Source organism: Clinocottus analis, unplaced genomic scaffold (genome assembly GCF_023055335.1).
Source record: "Clinocottus analis isolate CAN_PGR_092001 unplaced genomic scaffold, fCliAna1.0.p SCAF_18, whole genome shotgun sequence".
Taxonomy (NCBI): domain Eukaryota; kingdom Metazoa; phylum Chordata; class Actinopteri; order Perciformes; family Cottidae; genus Clinocottus; species Clinocottus analis.
The window spans coordinates 17565562-17579026 of record NW_027175909.1 but is presented as its reverse complement, the minus strand read 5'-3'; the positions used below and the strand labels follow the sequence as shown (position 1 = coordinate 17579026).

The following is a 13465-nucleotide window of genomic DNA, read 5'->3' as shown; positions in this document are numbered from 1 at the left end:
TGGAAGCTGTTGCCGCCTCCCGCTCTCAATGAGACACTGGCAGCGATGTAATGAACGAACTGCGGACTTTGACGGAGGGCCAGAAAGGACGTGAGGAGCGCCGCTTTGATGCTGCCGGTATTATCCGACTCCCACAAGGACACGTCGTACACACCCGCGACAGAACGCCCTTTACCTCGTGAAAGTGTTTGTTGTATAATCTCTAAATTGCCACCGGGTGAATGCGATATATAATAGCTTAAAACTGATAGCATTAAGAGCTCAGCGGCGGCAGGATACCGACTCTGAGCCTTGCTCACAGACGGGGGGTTGAATCTAATCTATTGATTATAGCGCTGAATGTTCCAGTGGGAGGCGGAATGAGTTATTTCAGGCCTCGGCCGTGAAAGGAAGTCGAAAAGAGAGACGAGAATGGGAACAATACCTGAGAACAACGGGACATCCAGGTGCCCGACGCGAATGAATAACACCTCACCGAGCGAGCAAAGCAGGGGAGCAATGTGTGTGTGTCTTTACGTGTGTTGTCTGGTTATGTGTGAGTGAATTAGCACAAAGAGGAGGAGGTGGGGGGGGGGGGGGGGGGGGGGGCGGCGCTCGGAGTCGACGGAGTGGCTTCTCTCTGGCGGCCCGGGGGAGGCGTGGGTGTAATAGATTAAACCAGAGTCTCGGGGCTCATCCCATGGCTAACCCCGGCCTATTAAGAGTGGCAGCGCAAGTCTTTCACAGTCACTCCACTCCACTGCAGTGTGGACGAGGCTGCTGGCAAGGCTCTCAGATGACACTCCACTGTTGTGAGTACTCTGAAGGGGGGAGTGTGCGAGGGGTGAAGATGCTTCGAGGCAGCCAAGGACACAAACCCATGTGACTGATGGCAGCACAATAAAGTGAGCATCTCTTCTCCACAGTGCTGGAACACTCCCCCCTCCCCTCCTCTGTGGTATTCAGAGGGACAACAAATGGCTCTCTTGTGCATGTTGAGGTCCTTCTGCACGGTGCCGTCTTGCCGAACTGTCAGTCAACAATGACTGCTGCGGCCGCGGCAACCTCATGAAGGAGGCGCTCATACGCAACCGAGGACGCCTCCACAACACTCCCTCCCCCGTCCTTTAAAATGTCTCTCTTGGGCTCTTGAGCTTTTCCTCTGCTCTTGGTAAGCTCCTAGTGCTCTGTGGTAAGTCGCCTACTCGTGGCGCAACGATGGCCTTTAGCGTCCTTCTGCACAGCGCCGTCTTGCCAAACTGTCAGTCAACGACTGCTGCGGCGACCTTATGAAGAAGTGTTGAGCTTTTTTTCCTCTGCTACCGGTAAGCTCATTGAGCTGCATGGTCAGTCACTCGCTCGTGGCGCAACGACGGCTTTCTTCACCGTCCTGCTGTACGGCGCCGTCTTGCCGAACTGTCTTTTTTTTACGACTGCGGCGGCGACCTTATGAAGGAGGCACTCGTACGTAACGCAGGACGCTCAAAACCGATCGTCACAAGTTCACGATTGTCTCCTCTCAAAAAAATCTCTGGGAACTTTTATTGTTCTTCTTCGTCTTCACCTTGAAGCCGGGCAGCAACGTCCCCGGGAAATGAGTCGTTCAACTCGTCGGAGACGCGCTCGTCGGGGGCTATTAGCGCTCACCGCAAAGCCAAACGGGCAACTCATTAGCTCCCCAGTGGATGGGCGCCGTCGCCAGGGATCAGGAGGTCCATCGGCCTCGCCGGAATTAAGCACCCGGACGCCTAATGGCCGCGTGGAGGAACGGCGCCGCCTCACACGGCCGCAATTAAGAGACGTGTGATATTCTCAGCGCGTCTGGCTGAGCTCTCCGGTGTGTGTTCGCTCTCGGAGGGTGGATGGTGCGAGTGGGTGTTAATGAGTCACACAAGGTATTGTAAATACATAATACCCTGGTAAATGGATTAAAGACGACTCTGCACATCACAGATTAAAACACTTGCATTATTTATTTTTTCCACCCCGTTGAATCTCTTCAGGTAAAACCTGTGTTCAGCACAAACAAATGAAATCAGCCGCGCTAATGACTCGCCGGGGTGCGATAGCGATTCTTTAACCCTTTTACTACCGTAATAATAACAGTTTGTCTGGTCCTTTATGTCTGTTTTATCAATACATTTGTCAAAAAATGTCCTTTTGGCAACATTATGCTGCTCCTTTTTTCAGGAGTTTCAAAATCTGGCAGGTGTTTGTCATTATTATATTTTATGAAGACTTAAAACAGTGTGTAAAAACTAAGAAGTATGTGAATTTTCATTATGTTCATCTTCTAAACAATTAAAAATAAACATGATCAAAGCTTTTGAGATTACAGAAATGAAATGGAACCTATTTTACATCTTCTCAAACAGGTTGGTTTGCATCACAGAGCATTCAGAGTCCATGTTGTAGACTTTAATTCCTGTCCATGTGCGGGCTTTTTAGAGATTTGTTACCTTGCCTCCCAGAATCTGTTGGAATCACGTTGATTGCGCAAATATTCGCGAAGTTACGGTAACATTAGATTTGCGTCCTGTTTGCATGTTACTTTAGACAGAGTCCGTACTAAAAAGGTTCGGCGGGGGGCGGGTGGGAGGCGAGAGGGGAGGGGGGCGAGCTTGGCTGAGATTTGAGGAAAGTATTGAACTCTGCCGTCCTGACAGTGAACTGAACGCACAACGAAACCGAGAAGAAGCTATTTGATACGCTCGCTGCTTCTCCCAAAAATACCCAGCAAACCCAAGGAAAAGAAGCTGCAACTCACACTCTGCACATGCTATAAGATGGGGATGGGCGGGGAGGGGGGGGGGGGGTCAGAAACTGATTTCACTTCATTGATTTCCTCTCAGCACATCATCACCAGCTGACACGTCCATTGTTCAGTCTGAATCTGACAATGTAAGGACTCTTTTTCATGCAATGTGTTTGAAGTGTAATATTGTACCTGCGATGCCCTGATTAGTCACCCACCCCCTCCCCCCTCCATCACCACCACCACCAGCCCTCTGTTATAAATTAACAAATTCCCTTGGAACATAACAGGTTCAACTGGCAAGAAAAAAATAATAAAGTTCCTTCATTCAGTATCACTGCCAGTGCAATGAAGGTGCACATTTACATATCAAAGGGCGCTGCACCATGTCTGGAATTTCAAGTGTGTTCTGTTGTGATGTTGAAGAGCAGCAGCACTGACACGAGAGGAACTCGGTCTGTCCTCCTTACAAATTCCTCCGCTGATACACTTCCTTGTTGTGTCCGTGCGAACCCGCAAGAGCTGCAACACGCCAGCGGCGCCATAATGAGACACTTCAAACGCGTAATTGAACATGCATAGGTGTGTGCAACTTGCTTAAGGATGCATGTGTGCGCGGATACGGTTGACGCTTTACTCGTACAGCACCGGTTCTGAGCGCATAAGTAGGTCATCTTCCAGGAAGGATGGGAGGGGAAAGACGAAATGATACACAGTCAGAATTATCGGTCCTTTTCTTTTTTTCCTCTTTTCTGAGAAATTTCCCTCATGGCCTCCCGATCTGATTTGATTCTCCCCAAGTCAAGCGTTGACACATTAGCACGTCTTCTCATTAACTCTGAGTTTCTCATTACCCCTTCCCTGGCCTCATTTTATTCCTAGTTAACAACAGATATCCTCAGACATACTTGGACATTGGCACATAAAGAAAACGGCGGTGGAGCTCTCAACATTGCTGTTCCACACCCAAACCAGGGAGTGTAAATTAAACCCAGAGACGTGCTTGAAAGTTAATCATATGGCTGTCTGTGAATTGCTCTCTCTCCTCCGCCTGCTGAGGAAACGAGCTGCGATTTGTTCCTCCGTCGTCATCTCTTTTCTTTGCTCCTTAATAAGTACCTTTAATAAGAGCAAAAACCTCTCCGTCCCGACGACAGTGTGAAACAGAATGGATGAATATGTCAAATTAACTACTTTATGTTCAGTGAAGTGTCAAATGAGTGTACAACAAAAAAAAATCATCTGACATTGTTTAGATGTGCTATGAGGCTTTCGAGGTCATGAAACCCGCCCCCTGGTGGCAGGTATGCAGTCACTCAACTCTTTGGCAAGTAGAGGGAATAATCAGTTTGAATTTTGTTATAATAATAACTTTATTTATATAGCACTTTTAAAAACAGGGTTTACAAAGTGCTTCCACAGATATGCAAAGCATAAACACGACCCAAATGGTGGCAAACAAAAAAAGACCATACCAGAAAAGCATTGAACACAACCAAAACCAAACAAATAGCCAAAAAGAACAGGAGAAAACAAACAAATATATGCAAGTATGTTTGCTCAACTCAGAATGACTGCCAGAACTTTGATTTAATAACCAAACCAAACAAATATAATTTTTCTTGTCCATTTTAACCTAACTTAAACCTATTGGGTTTCTCTTGTGCTAGCCAGCTCTTTTACTAGCTCTTTAACCTAGCGACCGTTAGCTGGAGTTAAACTCAATGATGGAGCAGTGAGTTCATTTAGATTCAGTGAGCAGCGGCCAGCTAGCTTTTAGTTGCTAGCTCTTTGTATTAGCTGCCTTTTGCTGGCCGTCTCTGAAGACGACGAGCGCAACTTTTAGTAAAACCAAACCACTCAAACAAATGTTTTTCGGCTCTGTAACGCTGGATTAACATGCTAGCAATTGTAGTTCTAGCAAGATAGCTGCACGAGTCTGAGGTGGTGTCACTGAGCTGACCACGACTGATCCCAAAACAAGCTAGCTACCGTTAGCCGGAGTTAAACTCAACGATGGAGCAGGGAGTTCATTTAGAGTCGGTGAGCAGCGGCCAGCTAGCTTCTAGTTGCTAGCTCTTTAGTATTAGCTGCCTGAACTCTTTTCTGTATGTGCAGTAATTTGTGACATGTAAACTCTCGGATGCAGGTTGTGCTCGCTCAGAGAGCGGTGTGTGTTTCCTCATCACGCCGCACAACACAACGTCCCCCGCCAGCAGGCGATCACACACAAATCAGGCGGCCATAAAGGTGCAGCGTCCGGGGCCTGTATCCTCACTGCGGTGAATGATGCAGCATGTTGAGATGGAAAGCAAAGCGTCTCTCTGGTCCCCCGTGAGACGATGGCTAATGAGGCCTGCGTCACGCACACCTCCCGCTGTCCACCTCGCCGGCATCGCCCTCCCCCCTCTTCCTCCTCCTCCTCCTTCTTCTCCACCTGTGTGTGGATTTCTGCTGAGCTATGCTAACGCTGTCTCCGTGGTGGTTCAGGCACATTTATGATGTACAGGACAAGAGGGTCTCTTATTAGGTGATCACTCATTCATATCATGTTTAAGTGGCCCTTTTCTTTTCCCGATTGAGTATCATATACATCTCAAATAGTAAAAAGGTCTTAATTGTGTCCAATACTCAAAGTTGTAGGCTACTTTGGACATGTGAGTTGACGGGAAGTCTTTGGGTTTGATCGTGGCAATCAGCGTTTGAGTGACAGCCGCGATGAATCCCATTTGGAAAGCCTTGCTTTCGGGGAGCTCGGCCTTTCGCTAGGTGTTGTCACTTCATGAGAGAGATTGAAAGGGACAGAGTGTATTTCCTGTTGAAGGATCTTACAGCGGCGCCGAGCCGCCGGTTGCATCTGGTGCACTGTAATCAAACCAATCATGCTGGTTGATGGTCAATGATTGCTTTCAGATTGGCTTGCCTCTCACTCCTCCTTCTTCTTCTTCCTTTTTTTTACGGACACCTGCTGCAGCAGCAAGAGTGTGAAACTATTGCAATGGAGGGAAGACAGAGGACTCCAGAAGCTTCTGCTGCCGCCGTGAAAGCAGGACGGCAAAGCCTCCGATCCTTTCTAGTGGCGGCGCGCTAACGAGACGCTAATGCATGTTTAACTCACCTCAAAAGAAGATTTCTCTTCTTCTTCCCCTTCTTCTTCATCTTCATCTTCTTCTGCTTCCCCTCCATCTTCCTCTTCTTCCCCTCTATCTCCTTTTCCTCCTTCATCTTTCCTTCTCCTTCTTCCCCTCCTTCTTCTTCTGCTTCACCTCCTTTATCTTTCCCTTCTTAATCTATTCTTCCCCTCCTTCATATTCCTCTTCTTCTTCTTCTTCTTCTTCTTCTTCTTCTTCTTCTTCTTCTTCTTCTTCTTCTTCCCCTCCTCCTTCTTCTTTAGCTTCTCCTTCCCCTCCTCCTCCTCCTCCTCCTTCTTACCCCCTTCTTCTTCTTCCTCTTCTTCCCCTCCTCCTTCTTCTTTAGCTTCTCCTTCCCCTCCTCCTAATTCATCTTCTTACCCCCTTCTTCTTCTTCCCCTCCTCCATCTTCTTCATCTTCTTCCCCTCCTCCTTGTCCTCCTCCTCCATCTTCTTACCCCCCCTTCTTCTTCTTCTTCCCCTCCTCCATCTTCTTCTTCCTCCTCCTCCTCCTCTCATGCCTCCCCCCCTCCCCCGCTGCCTGTGTGTCTCTTAGCGTACCGACACCTCGCCGTGTCATCACCAGCTGTTTTTTGGTCGGTGTCTTTTGGAGCAGCCCTCCAGGAGCTCGAGCCCTGAGGCGGTGAAGATAGCGCCGCTGCCGCCGCGGTTTAACACGTTCGTCAATTTTGAAATACACACGAAAGGAATGCCTCTCATGTGACCGCGGGGCGGGCGGAGCGTGACCGACAGCAAGCTCGCCGAGTCCACTCGGTCACGCATGAGAGGCCTGGAGACGGGCACGGGCGCGGAGAAAAACACGGGTGTCACCGCCGTCGGATGTTTACACCTCCGAGGATTCAGATTCCACCTCTCGCCTCGGACTAATTGACCCTGAGCTGGTATGTCAGGAGCTTGAGGAGGTGGAACATATGAAACCCCCTCGAAAGCTCCTGTTGGGAGAACTCTTGGAAAGGAGCGGCGTTTCTTTTTGCTGAAGAAAGTGCAGCTTGACTTGAGGGGGGGGGGGTATTGATCTGAGCCAGGAACTATAATGTGTCTCACAGGTAATACTGTAGGAGAGGTCCCACCCTGCTATTGACTGAGCGTATCGAGGGGGATCTTTTGGAGGTAATGGGATATTTTATGATCAAGAAGTGTATAAGCATGCAGAAAAACCTCCATTTTCCAATAAGCCAGAACACACAAACCAAACATGGACTCGAGATAAGGACATTTACGTTTTTGCGTCTTTTGCGCCATCTTTTTCCGTTGGTTGCGATCAGCAACCTCGCCGCTACCTCGCCGCACACTGCACCTTTTAAAGCAACAAAAGTGTTATCATCACATCTTATGTATTTTGAGTGACAACATAAACCTCCATTTTCCAATAAGTCAGAACACACAAACCAAACACTGACTCTAGATGAGGACATTTACGTTTTTGCGTCGGCCATCTTTTTCCGTTACATTTCCGCTAGATGCTACACGCTGCATCTTGTAAAGCAACAAACATGTTATCATCATCTGTGACGTGAGTTCTGCTCTGCTTTATTCACATCACATCTCATGTATTCTGAGTGACAACATAAGTGCCGTTAAGCAACACGAGTGTTCTCATCGTTTGTGACATCATATCTGCGTTGGGTGCTACTTAAGTTCTGCTCTACGGGCTGCACGGCGCTTTCAATGCATTTTGACTGACAACATAAACATTGAAAATCTTCCAAATGCACTGACATTTATTGGATATGAGGAGGCTGATGTTTACAATTGATTGCAGTTACTCATCCTTGAAAATGCTGACAGAAAAAATAAGCAGAGGGCAATCTCGCTGTCAACGCGGATGCTCTTGTTCACTTACTGCATTTCTTCAAGTGCTCTTACAGGATGAACGCCGCAGAGAAAGTAAATTAGAGCAGAAGTGCAACCGCGTGCTGTACCAGCACAACGTTAAGGGGGTTTCAAAATGAGCTGTAAAAGCAACGTTAACTGGACTCTTTTTCTCTTTCTCTTTTTAAAGCCCCTGGACTATGAAAGCAAGAAGGCGTACACCTTCAAGGTAGATGCCTCCAACGCTCATCTGGATCCACGCTTCCAAAGCTTCGGGGCCTTCAAAGACACGGCAACAGTGAAGATTAACGTTTTGGATGTGGATGAGCCCCCGGTGTTCAATAAGCCCTCCTATGTGATGGATGTGTACGAGGACACACCCGCGGGCACCATTATCGGAGCGGTGACGGCGCAGGATTTAGATGCCAGCAGCAGTCCAGTCAGGTAGAGTTAATCTCTTCAGTCTGACACAGAATACTCTTTACACACCCGAGTTTCAGGAACAACTGTGTTGAACTCCGTGTGGAAGAAGCATCAAATGAAATACAGGGAAAACAGTGGGGTCCGGTAGTTAAGACGGGCCCCAGAGCGCGCTGGTTACAAGTTAAGAAACACACACACACACACACACACACACACACACACATTCGGCTTCTATGCACTTGTGTCTGATTTTACAGTCGATTACTTCGGCTGTGGTAATGGGAATAGCTCTTTATATGGGCTCCATAAAATAATGCACCGCTAGGGGTAAAATGCCACAACCTATGGTCATGATTATTTTAGGTTACTTATGACTTATTTAGATTATTTTTATGGTGAACATGATTTTTTTCTTACGCAGTAGAAGGTTTATTTGTGGATACATTGTTTGAAAAACACCTTTTTACACTGCTGTATCTATACAGAAATAGAGAAAGAAGTGTTATGTCTTTGTATATCATCCAGGCGCACTGGATCTTACTCTGCTTACTGATTATGAGCGAAGTGGATCCGACTGCACATCTTCTTCATGAGAGGCTTTACTATTGAACCAAATATCCCTCGTTACTCCCGCGAGGATAAAAGGGCTGAAGGGAGAAGTACTGCGATACTGCAGCCAGTGATTGAAGGTTTTAGAACTCTAATCCATTCATCAATGTCTCCAGTCGCCATGCATCGATGTCATCGCGGCTTTAATCTTGAGAGTATTGTCAGCTTTACTCAATCAGAGGACTAATCAAACTATGCAGAACGTTTGACATTGTCACTGTCATGTAAAATCACGCTCGCAATCATCTCCCGGCAGCTCCGGGACGCGGCGGCGACGTTGCGGTGCAGAGACGATAGTATAACTGTATTAGCGGCCCCGTTAGCTTCAGCTTTAGCTATCGCCGTCCTAAAAAACCTCCCCTCAGGCCGCCATGCAGTTTGATTTGTATTGTTGCCTCTCACCTGTTGGATGCAGAAGCCTTTCCTTAAAACTGAGCGGATATTTAAGAGGGATTTAAATCAGATCCCTTGCATTTGATTGGACCCCCGGATAACGAGGGCGGGGCTACAACGTTGCGCAATACGGACATGCAGAGGACTGTGGACCCCACCACTCACTTCCCTTGACCCTGAGAGCTGCAGATTGATTTATGGATGGATGCCACGAGTCTTATTGGTCGAGGGAGCTAACGTGCATAAATATATATATATATATATATATATATATATATATATATATATATATACTGTCGGCTTTGCCCTTTGGCTGACATCCACTATAGGGGACACATACTCAGCCCAATGATGTAACGGTCTGTCCTTTTGAAAAGTTTCATCCAAAATGGAGAGTGTACAACTGTTCCCATGCAGTTGGATGCTGTAAGATGATAGATTGTTTGTGATATAAATGTGTAGTGTGTGTGTAGCACAGTGTGTGTGTAGCTGTGAAGTGGCTGCATTATGTTTTTGTCAGAATTCTTCTGTTCAACACTCGTGGCACATCACAGACGAAGCTTTTATTCTCTGCCCACATTTTGAATTAGTAAGTTAATACACGCAACACACTGAAGACACTGCAAGAATTCACACAATCTAAATTGAACATGACAGCTCATCAGTAGTTTGGTGTGACAGTACAGAGCGAAAGATACGGAATATTAATGCAAAGTCGTTTTTTTTCCTATAGTTTTATTTTATTTGCTTGAATTCATTTCTTACATTTTCATTGTTTTTTCATGGAACTTAGACGTTTGGCTGTGAATTTTTTTAGAAAAAGGACAAACAAAATGTCCTAAGTCATCTGACGAGGCGCGGTGCAGTGTCTCCTGGGTAATTATCCGGTGGGACTCAAACGCCCCTGCTCTGTTTTACAGATCCGACACGCTGGACTCGCGTTCGTGCAACCACACGAGTACACACATACACACACACACACACACACACACACACGCACGTCACCCTGAGTTCCAGCATGAAACTTGAGTGGCGGATAACAATAGACCTGCAAAAGACAAAAGAAGTGCATTCCTAAAAGATGCATGAGAACCTTTTTGTTTCGGACCTTCCTCTCTCAGTCGCTGCTCTCCGCTCGGGCGCATTGCGGTGATGGTTCTTGGATTATGTATCGCCGTGCAGATATAGCACAAATACCTGTTACGTGCACGCAAGTTGTTTTTTTTTATGATTAATATTTTATTCCAGGGAAAACAAAAGAATACAGCAAGTGGCAATCTTTGCAAAGCAAAAAAAAGCAGCGTATTTGTCTCCGGCACTTTAAATATTTATCAAAAAGCACATCTGACATCTGTTCATTTGTGTGCATTCGGAGAGCGGCCGCGCATTCGTCACTTCAGAAGAATAGACTCCATGACCCATCATGCATAGGGAATCATGCTTTTAGTCTTTTAGTCTGATTCTTCTATTAGTATAGAGCTGGAGTTAACTCTGGCTGCGGGGAAACAAAGGGGCCTCATGAATTCTGCATTGTTGGCCGCTTCTCGATGAGCTTCCCAAAAGTTGGAGTGAGTTTTCCAGACTGAACTTTTGGCCTCTCGCCTTCGAACGTCCGCATCGCAAATCACACCGAAGACACGGACTGAAAGCTCGAACAAAAACTGGATCGTTGTGGAAAATGAACACAAATTGTGCCTTAACTTTTTCCTCGAATCACTTTTTTTGTATCGCGCGTAATCTCCTCTGTGCTAAATTAGCATCGCGGCGGTTCAAAGAAGGCGATAACGCTGTAATTAATTTCCCTATCTGCAGTTCTCAGTACTGAGTCGAGCTTAAGTACACTCTTTAGATCCGTGATTTCTTTCTCACGACTGTTGATGAGCTCTTTTCTCCTTGAAGATAACGGAGTGATTGAACCAATTACAAGTAAAAAACAGTTTTCATGTTTTCAATCTCGCAAGAGTACAAAAGAAATTGTAGGTTTCTGAAACCTTTTTATTTATTTCTTTGCCGTTTCTCTTTACAAATTGCATGTGTGGTAGCTTGGGTGTGTTCTCTTCCTCAAAGAAATTTCCATACGATGTGATCTAATCTGTAGTAATCCGTCTGTGAGGGAGGGGTGGCATCTAATCGCTGGTTCACGCTGACAGTGTAATGTGTACGCTTCGCTAGCAGCTTGACTCCAGTGATACCAACAACCCACCAAAAAAAAGCGTTTGTGCCCTGAAGCTAAATTGTGTGAGCCATTGATCTTTTGAACTCTTGATGGGAGTTTGGCCGTAATATTTATCAAAGAGACTCACACTAAACTATTTTGGACACGTTCATGTTCACTTCAAGGCTGCACGCGCCACACAGAGTTTAGGAGAGGAGCTCGGACGAATCAGAATTCGAAGGAACCCAAAAAGCTTGTTAAAAATAAATCTGCTGAAATGAAATAATTTGTATTAATGACTTGAGGGGGTTTGAATGTACTCTCGGCTTCTTTCTATTAATGACTCATGTCCAGTTTGAGTCTCTATGGTGTAAAAAAAAAAAACAAGCATGATGAATATTAATAGGAAACAGCCTTTAATAAAGATCAAGTGGCTCGCCACGAGAAAGATCAGGCGGAACGTGGCACAGAGATTCCTGAATGTGAGCAACTCGGCCTCGGACCTGTGGAAGCGCCCACGAGCAAGGCATCTCAACCTCTGACTCGTGACCTCCTTTGTGACGTGGAGCGGAGCTCAGCAACATGTTTACTCCTCTGGGAACTCGGCCGACGATCACACAGTTATTAATGTAAAAAAAAAAAAAAAAGAAGCCTTTTAAGATCAAATAGCATGGCGTGATGAATGGCGCTGTCAGCGGCGTGCTGTGTGCTTTCAGATCTCTTTTGTGTGTCATCGTTTGCATTCAGAAGCGACCCGGAGAGGACGGCCATCTCTTCTCAGAAATCCGAACCCCCCTAAGTTTTTTTTTTTTCCGTGTCCCGGTGGTTACGGCGGCTCCGGCCAGATTGATAAGTTTTTCTACGGTGCCCGGAAAAAAAAAAAATTCATTTACGTTCCCCCGAGAAATCCGTGTGCTCAGCGTGGCCGAAAGTACAGCGGCCATTACCAGATTGAAACGTATATGCGGCCCTCAGCACATTTTCTGGAAATGACCATTCAGAATGAGTAATGAAGGCGACGCCGACATTACATTACACCTAACTCATAGTGTGGAAGAGGGGGGAGGGGGGGGGGGGGGCACTGTGGTTTAATTCGCTGGTTTGTGTTGGAAATGGACGCCGTTAAACAAACATTTTCTTTTAGGTATTCCATTGACTGGAAGAGTGACATGGACAGCTACTTCGACATCGATCCGGTGGAGGGAACAATTTCCACCAACGAACTCCTGGACAGGGAGAGCGTCGCCCGGCACAACATCTCCGTCGTGGCGACCAAACTTAGTGAGTATGACAACGCGATCGATGGTGATTCATGCAGGTGTCGTTGTCCTTCCCCTCCGCCATAATCTGTGTGAAGGATTTAAACACACTTTTACTCAAGTCAATACTCAATCCCATTTTGCTGGAAAGGTTTATAGGTAACTATAAAGCATGATGGCTCTCCCGGAGGGATGTATCTTCAGGACATTGCCTCCTCCAGCGTACCCTCTTCAACTCTTTTTTTATTTTTTAACCGTCTTTTATTTTTTAACACATTTGATGACATTGAAAGAGATCGCCGTCTCGCCAGAGTCAACTTTTACGTGGACCGTAAGTTTAAAGAAAAAAAAACATCTCGGGCTTCAGGGCGACGAACAGACGCGAAGCTGCAGGTTTTTATTTTTTTTGAAGACGGTGTCATCAAGCTAATTATGTTTTTTATGAAGGAAGTGGAGCAAATTTCCCGGATAAATAAGCAAATCCATCGTCATCAAGTCATCAAATCTGCTGAGAAACCGTCAGAGTCATTATCCCAGACGCTGGCTGGTGCTCAATCAAAATTACACACTCTGTATATTCATTAGGACAGACTGTGAAATATGAGCTGTTCAAAATTGAGTCATTGTCGCCTTGGAAACTGATATTACTCACTTCCCCTCAAGGTCATGCTAGTGACATGCTAATTCTGCTTCCTGTGTGTGGGTGTGTGTGTGTGTGTCTTTTGTGCATAAATGTCAAGGAACTGGAGGATGAGGTAGACTGAAGGAGGGAAGTTGGAGGTTTCGCAGCACAAACGCATTACGTGTTCTACTTTTACAACGTAATCTCATGGGCAGCCGTGTAAATAATAATAAAAACAGATTTCTTCATTCATATTCAGAACCAGCGGTCCGGTTTTCTCTTTAGTGTTAACGCATTACTGTCTCC

At 46.2% G+C, this 13465-nt stretch overlaps 1 protein-coding gene across 1 annotated transcript in view; it reads left to right on the top strand.

Annotated features, from left to right (window-relative positions):
- LOC137788668 (cadherin-12-like) overlaps positions 1-13465 on the top strand; it is a 103005-nt gene that overhangs the window by 73725 nt on the left and 15815 nt on the right. The window contains exons 7-8 of the mRNA XM_068581660.1: positions 7889-8142; positions 12423-12559. Of these exons, the coding sequence (XP_068437761.1) occupies positions 7889-8142; positions 12423-12559 (391 nt within the window). The remainder of the gene's footprint in view (positions 1-7888; positions 8143-12422; positions 12560-13465) is intronic.